The sequence below is a fragment of the Rhinopithecus roxellana genome, chromosome 7 (assembly GCF_007565055.1).
Source record: "Rhinopithecus roxellana isolate Shanxi Qingling chromosome 7, ASM756505v1, whole genome shotgun sequence".
NCBI lineage: Eukaryota > Metazoa > Chordata > Mammalia > Primates > Cercopithecidae > Rhinopithecus > Rhinopithecus roxellana.
The window spans coordinates 150,972,456-150,985,636 of record NC_044555.1 but is presented as its reverse complement, the minus strand read 5'-3'; the positions used below and the strand labels follow the sequence as shown (position 1 = coordinate 150,985,636).

At 39.6% G+C, this 13,181-nt stretch overlaps 1 protein-coding gene across 1 annotated transcript in view; it reads right to left on the bottom strand.

The window, feature by feature from the left end:
- The window catches only part of CENPI (centromere protein I), a 67,855-nt gene that overhangs the window by 25,637 nt on the left and 29,037 nt on the right, over nt 1-13,181 (bottom strand). Inside the window, 7 exon segments of the mRNA XM_030934091.1 lie at nt 6,812-6,876; nt 6,964-7,081; nt 9,226-9,317; nt 10,463-10,583; nt 11,629-11,796; nt 12,028-12,156; nt 12,450-12,539. Coding sequence (XP_030789951.1) covers nt 6,812-6,876; nt 6,964-7,081; nt 9,226-9,317; nt 10,463-10,583; nt 11,629-11,796; nt 12,028-12,156; nt 12,450-12,539 — 783 coding nt within the window.

Below are 13,181 nucleotides of genomic sequence, written 5' to 3'. Positions count from 1 at the left end.
CAACATGGTGAAACCCTGTCTCTACTAAAAATATGAAAATTAGCCAAGCATGGTGGCACATGCCTGTAGTCCCAACTACTTAGGAGGCGGAGCCAGGAGGATCACTTGAGCTCAGGAAGCAGAGGTTGCACTGAGCCAAGATTGTACCACTGCACACCAGCCTGAGCAACAGAATGAGATCCCACCTCAGGAAAAGAAAAAAAAAATCTTGGCCGGGTGTGGTGGCTCACACCTGTAATCCTAGCACTTCGTGAGGCTGAGGCGGGCAGATCACAAGGTCAGGAGATCAAGACTATCCTGGCTAACATGGAGAAACCCCATCTCAAATAAAAATACAAAAATTAGGTGGGTGTGGTGGTATGTGGCTGTAATCCCAGCTACTCGGGAGGCTGAGGCTACTCACTTGAACCAGTGAGTCAACGGTTGCAGTGAGCCGAGATCACGCCACTGCACTCCATCCTGGTGACAGAGTGTGACTCCATCTCAAAAAAAAAAAAAAAAAAAAAAATTATTTAATTCCCCACCTACCCTACCCCTGTCACCACATTAAAGAAAGGCATGAGGGGCCAGTTGCAGTGGCCACACTTGTAATCCCAGAACTTTGGGAGGCCGAGGTGGGTGGATCACTTGGGGCCAGGAGTTCGAGACCAGCCTGGCCAACATGGCGAAATCCCATCTCTACTAAAAGTATAAAAAGTAGCCGGGCGTGGTGGCAGGCACCTATAATCCCAGCTACTTGGGACGCTGAGGCAGGAGAATCACTTGAACCTGGGAGACAGAGGTTGCAGTGAGTGGAGATCCTGCCATTGCACTCCAGCCTGGGCAACAAGGGCAAAACTCTACCTTAATAATAATAATAAAAAAAAAAGGTATGAGGTTTTTATGTTTTATGAGGTTGCAATTAGCCGAGATCATGCCACTGCACTCCAGCCTGGCAACACAGCAAGACTCCATCTAAAAAAACACACACACACATACACACAAACGAACAAACAAATAAGGTTGAGAAACACAGCTCTACCCTACATGTGAACCTTTTCTACATAAATATCCTGAATAGACAGCCATTAAACCTCTGCCTGACCTACTCCACTGTCAAGAAATATATCACCTCTGAAAGTCCTTTATTCCATCATGAGTCTGCTCTAACTGTTACGAGATACTGCCCTATATCTACCTCTGTTTCTTGAAGCCACAGAGATCTCCTTTCATGTGACAATCCTTCATATATTGGAAGGGAACCAGAAAATCTTAGCCTTTTTTCCTCCAGGCAAAATATCCCTAGTTCATTTACTATCTCAAGTTGGAAAGCTTCAAGTCATCGTGCGTCCTTTACATTTTATCTTCAGTCACCATCTTCTATCAATTTTTTTTTTCCTTCAAAATGTCCTACTTGTTCATTTCCTTCCCAATCCCACTGTAACTGTGAAGACCAGGCCTTCACACCTTTGAGGTCACTTTATCCTCCTAGCTAGTCTACCTTATTCCAGTATCATCTCCCAAACCCCAATTCTTTCCCCATGGCTGCTAGACTCTTGTTATTTAAGCACTTCATTCACTGCATCCTCCTTCTTTCCAAGAACTTGCAGTGTACATCTCATTAGCTAAGGAACAGCACCTTACTTTTCATCCAGTAACCTCACTTCTATAAATGTATGCCAAGGGAAGAGTTTAAGAAAAAAACCTACATTATGAAGATGCTCGAGACTGTTATCTATTCCAACAAAAGAAACAAATTAGAAATAATAATAGAGGCCAGGTATAGTGGCTCACACTTGTAATCCCAACACTTTGGGAGGCTGAGATGAAAGGATCATTTGAAGCCAGAAGTTCGAGACCAGCCTGGGCAACATAATGAGACGGTGTCTCTACAAAAACTTTAAAAATTAGCCAGGTTTGGTGGCACATGCCTGTAGTCTCAGCTACTTGGGAGGCTGAGGTGGGAGAATCCCTTGAGCCCAGGAGTTCAAGGTTACAGTGAGCTATGACCATACCACTGCCCTCCAGCCTGGGCAACAGAACAAGATCCTGTCTCTAAAAAGAGAGAAATAATAATAAATTACTAAATAAATTATGGTACTAAGGACTACAGTGCCACTATTAACAACATTATGATGACTATGTGGAAACATGAAAATTATTATGCAAGGTTAATTACGTATTCCAATTTTTTAATTTATGTCCACTGTTTGCAACTCTATGGAAAATGATAAATCAATAAGGACAGATATTGAAAAATTAACACTCTAAACAAATATAACAACATTAGTGTGGATTTGTGGGGCCTTTCCCATGCAAAATTCTTCGGTGAAAATAAGTTATTTGCTGATAGGCATAACTGACTAGACCCAAACAAAACACACTGAAAATGTGAAAATATTTTAATAGGCTTTAAAAATACTATTCATTTATTAGACTAAGCTGGGTAATCAAGTTATACAATAACAAGGCAATAACTAGTTACAACAGGCCTCAGAAACTAATGTTTAGCTAATTCTACCATATTTCACATTCCTGTTACTCTTACTCACCTCCCAATATGTAAGCCCCTTTAGTCACTTATTCTTCCTTGTCTCTATGCTTCTTGTCCTCTTTCATTGATCCCATCCTTTCCAAATCTCTCAACTGCAGTATCCAGAACCTCTGTTCTGTGGTAACCTAAACATACTCCTTCATATTCTACAAAGTATGCTTTCTCTGTCTTCTTACCTTAATCATATCCTAGCTCTCCTTCACCACCAAACCAGGACACTGTTTCCTCTGAATACATTTCCATATCTATCCCACCTTAACAACTAGAAGTAAGCAGTGCCCTATACTAAGCTTCCCACTGCTAATGTGGAACAGAATATAAGCCCCTTCTTTGAGAAGGTAAATATAAAATCAGAAATAAATCCTACTTTAAGAAGGAAATCAGATTTAATTTAAAAGATAATATACAGGCCGGGCACGGTGGCTCACGCCTATAATCCCAGCACTCTGGGAGGCCAAGGCAGGTGGATCACCTGAGGTCAGGAGTTCGTGACCAGCCTGGCCAACATGGTGAAACCCCATCTCTACTAAAAAATACAAAACAGGCCGGGTGCGGTGGCTCAAGCCTGTAATCCCAGCGCTTTGGGAGGCCGAGACGGGCGGATCACGAGGTCAGGAGATCGAGACCATCCTGGCTAACCCGGTGAAACCCCGTTTCTACTAAAAAATACAAAAAACTAGCCGGGCGAGGTGGCAGGCACCTGTAGTCCCAGCTACTCGGGAGGCTGAGGCAGGAGAATGGTGTAAACCCGGGAGGCGGAGCTTGCAGTGAGCTGAGATCCGGCCACTGCACTCCAGCCTGGGCGACAGAGCGAGACTCCGTCTCAAAAAAAAAAAAAAAATACAAAACATTACCTGGGTGTGGTGGAGGGCACCTACAATCCCAGCTACTGGGGAGGCTGAGGCAAGAGAATAGCTTGAACCTGCTAGGCGGAGGTTGCAGTAAGCCAAGATCGCGCCACTGCACTCCAGCCTGGGCAACAGAGTGAGACTCCATCTAAGAAATTGATCCATTTGATTTTTGTATATTATGGTTTTTTTTTCCATTGCCTTAAGATTGTTTACAAATAATTTGTGAGCTACAGAAAGAATCTTATTAGTCAAACTACTACTAAAAGCTGAATTTGTTAGGCTAAATATTTGATTGAATTTTGCTACAGTCAGTTTTTCTCATGAGTCTGCTATCCCTTGCTTTTCTAAACACAACACAAAAGGTTATCTTCAACTCTATTTCCAAACCATTATTCCTCCTTCCTTGTGTAAAAACCCCTTTCTCCTTTGTTCATACTATCCAGCTACACTACCCTCTATTTTTTTATCTTCTCATATCTCTGCTGTCTATCACTTGGAATCTTATCCAGATTCATTGAGGACCTTAGAACTCTGAATTGTGTCCTGCCATCAATACCTCAGTTACACCAGTGACCATGCAAATGATCCCCCTAACATTTCAGCTTCACAGTTCCTTGACTTTGAATCAAATAACCTTCACCTTCACTCCACTTTAGTTACCCACTCCCACAGCCACACAGTAGATGCTGTCATAACCTGAATTGAACCACACCAAAATCTATTATTTTTTTCTTTGTTATAACCTCCTATTCCAGCTTTCTCACAGACTCAACTCCAACTATAGCTACTCTTGTTTCTCAACATCAGAGATATTCAACCCCTTAATTCCTATTTTTTTTTTTTTTTTTTTTTGAGACGGAGTCTTGTTCTGTTGCCCAGACTGGAGTGCAATGGTGCACTCTCGGCTCACTGCAACCTCCACCTCCTGGGTTCAAGCGATTCTCCTGCCTCAGCCTCCTGAGTAGATGGGATTACAGACATGCACCACCACACCTGGCTAATTTTTGTATTTTTAGTAGAGATGGGGTTTCACCACGTTGGCCAGGCTGGTCTCAAACTCCTGACCTCAAGTGATCTGCCCATCTCAGCCTCCCAAAGTGCTGCGATTACAGGCATGAGCCACCACACCCAGTCAATACCTTCATTTTTAACGTCCTTTTTCAGGTTTATCAGCCTTCTCCTGGCCTTATTTTCCTATCTGGACTAGACCACACAGCTCATCACAACTCTCTTGTACTCCAACCAGCAAAACCCAAACTGATTCAGTCTCATAAACTGCTTTCTCTTCTCCAATATGTAAGTGGAAGAAAACACACAACTGCAAAGATTGGCGCCATTTCAAATTTACGATCACCAACTTCTGCTGGGCCCTTAATGACGCTCAATAATCCTTTTACTTGTCTTTAACCAGCTCTTTTTTCTCCCTGGCTGTCCTAAGCAGCTAACGCCCTCCTGGAGTGTCCTACTTAATTCTATTCTGTAAATCATGCTTCTTATTTTGAGAAATTTAACATTCTTAGGCACATAGTACTTTAATTGTCTTGCCCTTTCTTCTAACTTTACAAATATATCTATATATACACCTATCCACGCATCCTCTCCCCAGTCTTAGAGGATAAATGGTGCCTCCCAATTCCTAACCACCCATTCAAGTAAATCTCACTACCTAGTTTTAACCCAATACCTTCATATTTCTTCTGGAACCTTGTACCATCAATTATCCCCAATCTTTCTCCATTTTCAACCTCTCCCTCTTCTCCACTAGCTCCTTCGACTCCATCTATAAACACACTCACGTTTCTCTCATTTTAGAGGCAAAACAAACTAACGAACAAACAAACAAACAACTTCCCCTGGTTCACAGTCCCCTTATAGCTCTCTCTACAACTTTTTTTTGGTCAAACATTTTGAAACATATTCTATACTCATTGTCTTGACTTGACTTTTCACTCACTCCTCAACTCACACAATCTGACTTCTACCTCCTCTGAATACATTTCCATATCCCACCTTAACAACTAGAAGTTGTTCCACTGGCACTACTCACAAAGGAAGCCAAAACCTCTGTATTGTCAATTCTAAAAGAAACTTTTTTTGTCCATATCCTTCTGAACCTTCCTGGGATACTTAGCAACATCATTCCTTCATTCTTTTTTGATATCCTATATTCCCTTTGTTTCCTTGGAACTATTATTCTCCTGGTTATTTTTATACCTCTGGCAATTTCTTAAGATTCCTTCTGACTGTCCTCTTTCTTGGCCTGAGAATTAAATACTGTACATTCCCCTGAGTTCTGCTTTTAGCCTGCTGTCTGTTCCCTCCCTTCCTTCCTTCCTCTCCCCACTCCTCTCACTCTCAAATATACGTGTATGAAAGTGTATATGCATATTCGGTTGAACCACAGCAAACTGCCAATCATTAACCACCTCTGACGTACAAGAAGTGGCAATTTCCTATGGTCCAGCCTAATGTTTAAACAGTTCTTTAGCGTGGAAGAATAAGAGAAGAAACAAAGAATAACCCAATTAGAAGATTGAGAGAGAATTGCAAAAAAAAAAAAAAAATTCAAACTGAAGTCTCTGAAAATTTATTAGCTGGGAGAATTGGTGTGGATATCATGTGAATGATGATATTGGTCAGGATGTACAAGTTACAATTAACATAAATAGACCTCAAATCCAATTTAATGTGATAGGTAATTAATCAAGTGCCATTCAATTATGACAAACACTAACCAGGACAACATGTTTCCTGTCAATGTGGCCAACAGTAAGTGATTTAAGTTAAAAAAAAAAAAAAAGTTATAAAAGAAACATTACTTAATTGCCCCTCTTTTAGAATAGGAATAACCATTCTATAAGAAAGTGGCTCTCAAACTCATTCAGGTAGAACTTCTGGAAGCCATACTGGTCTCCTTGGAGACCACCCCAAAATAGTAACATATTATATATAAGGTTGGAACAATTTTATTAGCAGAAAACGACGATTACTATAAATATAAAATATGAATGTCAAGGGGTTTTGTTTGCTTTGGTCACTACTATATTCCCAGTGTCAAGAAGGGTATATAGTAGGTGCTCAAAAAATATTTGTGAAATGAATAAATGTATCTACAAAAATATAAACCACAACAATCAAACTAAGTATTTCTCAGTTCATTTGTTTTTATTAATATGCGTCTGCCACTTGTTCGTTCACTATGTCATTTGCTACAAGTGGGAACAGGTCAGGAAAACTGTATGCAACACAGCCTTAAAAAAGGAACATTCTATGCATTAACTTTGAGTTGAATGATGCAGCACCTCAAAGCCCAGGTGCAAGAAAATCCTGTTATAAAACCATTGCTGTAATGTCAGTTTGGAATTGTGTACCACTAGCAATAGAATAATACATCCTGTTAAATCTAAGCAAGGCAAGTTTTTGTTACCTTGAAATAAATGGTTGATGTAAAGAAGAGCTGTGCTAGATGGTCAAAAAGAAGTGGTTTCACCTCTAGGAATAAAAAAAAAAAAGATTATTCAAAATCCTTTCAATCTTAGTACATTGAATTAAATGACTCCAAATTTTCATGGTACATACCAGAGAAGCTACTAAAAGGAATCCAGCTCACAAGCTGAAGGAACTGTGACCGACAACAAAGGCCATCCCAGAGAGGAAGGCTCTTATACAGGAATGCTTCACAGGAATAAAACCCCTCCTGTAACACAAGTGAATAGTAAATCCTTATATGGAACTCTTCAGTCACAAAATTACGCTCTAAACAACCAGTTTATTTTGTGCTATAGTTGCTTCACTCTTAGACTAATTCTTTTGTCATGAATATAATAAAAGCCTTAGGTTAGGTGCCAGACTTCCTCAGAAAAAGGATGAGATGATTAGTATTTGCATACATTACCATCTTTATCAATATAGTTCTCAAATACCATAAAACTTCATCAATTAGAAAGAAGGTTAAAAGTTATAGAATATTTTTTTTAAAATAAAATTTACTATCTTGGGATACATGCAGTAATTTGAACAGTCAATAAAATGTATACAATATTATGTAGTGGGGCTAGAATTTCATTAGAGGCCATAGACCAAATCTCAACTCTGGGCAGCTCCATCTTTAGAGGCTCAAATGTCTAGGTTGCTTATATTTCCACCCGAGTGAGGATCTGGGACTTCCCTTTTTCCCTTTGTCACCTAAGCTTTTTACAGTGACATGCACTAGGACTCTATCCTCAGACCTTCTTTTCATGACATGAATTCTCTGTACAATCTCATCCGTATCATAGCTAAAGCCACTTTTAACATGAGGGTACCTAAATCTGTATCTCTAGCCCAAATCTCATTCCTGAGCTCTAGACTCATCATTTTACTGCGTACTGGATATGACCGCTTTGATGTCCCATTAGGACTCTCTTAGGTGAAACATCTTTCCTTCCAAGCCTGCTCCTCCTACATTTCTTTTCTCAGTGAATGCCATCCATCTTCCCAAGTAGAAAATGTAAACATCAACCTAAATTGCTATCCTCACTACCATCATCTGCACCCAGCTTCCAATTAAATGGTTTCACACCAAATCCCTAAAACTTGGGTTGGGTGTGATGGCTCACACCTGTAATCTCAGCACTTTGGGAAGCCAAGGCAGAAGAAACGCTTAAGCCCAGGAGTTTGAGACCAGCCTGGGCAATGTGGTAAATCCCCATTTTTATAAAAAAAAAAAAAAAAAAAAATACAACAAACAAACAAAATATAGCCAGAAGTGGTGGTGCACACCTGTAGTCCTAACTACTAACTAGACTGAGCGGGGAGGATCAATTGAGCCCAGGAGGTCAAGGCTGCAGTAAGCCATGATTGTGCCAGTACACTCCAGCCTGGGCAACAGAACAAGACCTTGTCTCAAAAAAAAAAAAAAAAAAAAAAAAGAATTATTCCACAAACATTTATCAATCAAGCTGAACATCTATACATGAAGAAAAGTTAGACATGGTTTCTGCCTGCTGGGAGCTCATAAGTGGAAAAAATGGATGCTAAAAGTGTCACGATAGAGGTAAGCACAGGGAGCCATGGGAGCACATAGAACGAGGAGCTAACCCACACTGGGCAATAAGTGAAGGTTTCTTGATGGTGCTGATACCTAAGCTGCAGCTTAAAATACAACTCAGGGTTACCCAGACCAAATAGTCCATTGGCTGGAACATATTTGGTGATCAAAAAATGTTTGTTGATTATAAGGATATAAGTAGTGACCCTATGAAATTTACATTACTGGCTAATTCAATTAACTGAATACATTTAATTCTATCTTCAGTTTGTTCTCTTAAATTACAGGCTTTCCCCTTTTATTTGCATAATACAACATATTCTTTCTTTAAATCTAACAGTGCAAAGATAAAAGTCCAACTCAGCTTTATCTATAATGAGCTTCAAACTGAACAAATACTATTTACAAAAGATGTCAGGTATTTAAAAAAAAGGTTTTTTGTTGTTGTTTTTGAGACAGGATCTCACTCTGTAATCCAGGCTGCAGTGCAGTGGCACAATTACGGCTCACTGCAGCCTTGACCTCTTGAGCTCAAGTGATCCTCCTACCTGATCCTCCTGAGTAGCTGGGACTACAAATGCATGCCACCATGCCTGGCTAATTTTTGTATTCTTTGTAGAGATGGGGTTTTGCTGTGTTGCCCAAGCTTGTCTTGAACTCTTGGGCTCAAGTGATCCACCTGCCTTGGCCTCCAAAGTGCTGAGATTACAGGTGTGAGCCACTGCAGCCGGGCAAGAAAAAGTTTTCAATGGATATCTAAATAAATTTTAGTAAAGAGTGGTGGAGAGTGGAAGAAGCAAGTGAAATCTTACTTGTAAGAAGCACTCTGCCCTGATGATAGTATCCAGGAAGTTGGTAAATTCTTTTCCATGTTCATAATTATTCACCTTGTACCAAATACATTCTAGAGAAGAAACAGTAAATATAAGCATCTAGTTGTACCACAATAAAAAAGTGCACAAAACATAATTATCATTAAAGTGACAAGTGACAAAGTAAAAAAGCCATAAGTCTCATACATCCTAGCTAACTCATGATGTAGACTGGAACAGATACATGGAGATGATAGTGAGATGTTCCTCAACAACTTGGTAATATAGGGAAAAGCTTATAGTGTAAATATAGGGAAAAGCTTATAGAAATGGAGAGAATTCACATATAATGAATATGATAAGCTTTATATCATATAGCAATCAATCCAAGAAAGTATAAACATCTGAATTAAAAGTTTTAGAATACCCTAAACTTCAATTAGAGTAGGCTAGGTATAATGTAAGAGTGACAGAAATTTAGTACGTGGAAATCTAATAAACTGTGTATCATATTCTTCAGAGCAGAAGAAGGAGAATTGGACTGGAACCAACTAAAAGCAACTTTAACCACCAGAAGAGTCAGGAGTTGCTTATCCAGTATCCAGTAAAGAAACACTCAAATTTGGTCAAAAGAAATACTATCTCTAGAGAAATATACCTGCCCCTCCCCACCGCCCCCCACCATTGGAGGAATGAAATGCTCAGGCTTTACTATGGCCTGGATGAAAGACTTCTCACTGCCCTTTCCTTTAATTCTATAATTAAGAAATCTTCTAATGACAAATTTGACTCCCATATATGCTGACAGCAGAGAGGGGATATTCTGGTTGGCAGATATGAACATTTTGTTTACCAGAAATAATTAATTTTATAATAAGCTGACATTCTGGCTTATACATTTGTCTCTTTTGAGTTTCGTTACTATTAACGGGATGACTCTGGGGCCCTAACAGCAAGTTTCTGAATATACAAAGATGAAGAATCCTTGAATTGTGATAGTCATCAAAGTGGAGCCACCCAGTGAGTTTTGGTGGCCATCCAGCAGTGTTTCCTTAACAAAATCCCTCCACCTTCTTAATGCCTTAAAATTACAACAACAGAAACATTCATACTCTAAATATAAGATTACCACAGACATACTTACAGCATATGAAGACTCCTGTTGTCTAGAATTTGGCACCCTTATAAAATAAACCCATTTGTTAACTGTCTTGGTCCATCCTCACTCAATTCTTACCTTCTTGTAATGTTTGACTCAACCAGTAATAAAACCTCAGCAAGACTGGCTCATCTCTGACACAGTTAATATAGTGAAGCAGCAGAGAGTTGTTTAGCACTGAGCCCATCTGAGAAGGCAGCTGCAATGACAGAACAACTGATCAACAGTTAAGTATCTGAAAAGTGGATAAGGGAATCGTCATATAGAAAATATATAACAAAAATAGGCTGGGCATGGTGGCTTATGTCTATAATCCCAAAACTTTGGGAGGCTGAGGCAGGAGGATCACTTGGGCCCAGGAGTTTGAGGTCAGACTGAGCAACATATTTTTTAAATAATTTTTTTTTTGTTTGTTTTGAGATGGAGTCTTACTCTGTCACCTAGGCTGGAGAGCAGTTGCGCCATCTCAGCTCACTGCAACCTCTGCCTCCCAGGTTCAAGTGATTCTTGTGCCTCAGCCTCCTGAGTAGCTGGAACCACAGGCATGCACCACCGAGCCAGGCTAATTTTTTTGTTGTTGTTGTTGAGATGGACTTTCGCTGTTGTTGCCCAGGCTGGAGTGCAATGGCGTGATCTCAGCTCACTGCAACCTCCGCCTCCCAGGTTCAAGTGATTCTCCTGCTCAGCCTCCCAAATGGCTGGGATTACAGGCATGCGCCACCGCGCCCAACTAAATTTGTATTTTTAGTAGAGGTGGGGTTTCTCCAGGTTGGTCAGACCGGTCTCGAACTCCTGACCTCAGGTGATCCGCCTGCCTCAGTCTCCCAAAGTGCTGGGATTACAGGTGTGAGCCACCGCACCCAGCCCAATTTTTGTATTTTTAATAGAGATGGGGTTTCACCATTCTGGCCAGGCTGGTCTCGAACTCCTGACCTCAAGTGATCTGCCCACCTCGGCCTCCCAAAGTGCTGGGATTACTGGCGTGAGCCACCGTGCCCAGCCTGATATAAATTGTTTTAAAAATTAGCCAGGCATGGTGATGCACATCTATAGTCCTAGCTACTTGGAAGGCTGAGGTGAGAGGATCACATAAGCCCAGGAGTTCAAGGCAACAGTGAGCCAAGATCACGCCACTGCCTGGGTGACAGAGTAAGACCCTATCTCAAAAAAAAAAAAAAAAAGAAAAGAAAGGGCCATGAAATTCAAATAGAAAATGCAAAGAAGCACATGGTCCAGTCACATACCTCTAAGCAATGGATGTTCTGTAGAAGTTGGGGGAAGCTTTTAAGTTGTTCTAGTGGAAATGATCCACTTCTATTCAGACAATCAGAAAGACTCATCTCTTTTTTTCCACACTCTTTAGTGTAGCTACTGGAATTGAGCACTGGTATAACTGAGAGAGAATTCCACTTCTGAAGAAAGATAACAAAACAATCTATCAATGGACTAAACAGACTACAAACCATAAATATAAAAGCAGTTGTTAACATGTTTCAATGAAAGGAATCTGAATACAGCTGACACAGAATCCTGGGTAACTGACATGTACTTAAATATCTATAATCTCCTCTAAGATCTGAATGGTTATTACTTGGATTTAATAAAAGAAAGCCATGTAAGTTGTTTCAGCTTTAGATACTTACTCTTTTTAGAGGACGAACATTAGCTGGACCTAACATCAACTTCAGAGGTTCTGGAGAAGGTCCCCGGTTTCTTTGCTTCATGGCAAGCAGAGCCATCTTCCACAGATTCTCTGAATTCTTAAAATATATCTATAAATTTGGATATAAAGTACAAGAGAGTAGGTACCCATAAATTGGAGCAACATAAAGTCTAAAACTCCTCATTATTGAAAATATATTATGAAATCCTTTACACCATACAAATGCACTTATTTTTTTTTCTGATTAGTAATCTATTAAATACACCAAATGGGATCAACACGAAGTGCCAATCCCTTAAAAAGCTTTCCCCAAACAGTATTTTAGTTGAAATCGGTAAGTTAACTTTACCAAAAATAACATATTTCAATCTCAATATGATTTCTCTCTCCTTAATCCCTTACCTTCTTCCTTACAGGCAAAGATACAGAAATCAGAGCAGGAGCAAAGAACTTATACAGCGACAACAAAGCCTGGAGATGAGGCTGCATTCCCTGAAATAAAATAAGTTTTCCATTTTCAATTCTGTGGCTATTAAGAAACTGAGGAAACAAATACCAATAAGAAGGAAAAAAGTATATTCAGACCATAATTTCACTATGAGATATAGCTATAGGAAGATGCTATCAAAAATCAAGGAATGAGTAACCAGACATTTAAGTCAACCACCATAAAACAACCGTCTCCAAACTGTGATCTTCTGTCTTACGACCTTTTCCAACTTTACTTCTTCCTTGTATTTTCTCTCTTCTCTTCCTATACCTTAGGCTGACCAGTCATGCTTACTAGCATAGCATAGCTTATTCTCACTGGTAGCATACTCAGGACTCAAAGTTTACTCATCTTTGATTTAGACCTCAAGGAGATAGGACCAAAAGAGAAGCTAATACCTGATTATTATAATTATTGGAAAATTATCTAGGAAATTACAATTGGTATGCCATAATCAAGCAGCTTTGATATAACTGAAACAAGTTTTAACAAAAGCACTAATTTCACAATGAAAGAAGTGATTACTGCTAGATACCTGTTTTATAAATTTAGTTATCCAGAGAAAGCATATCACTAAAATGAATTCTAAGGAAGTAACCAAATTGTTTTATTATGCTAAAATGTTATTGAATCGAGTACTATAC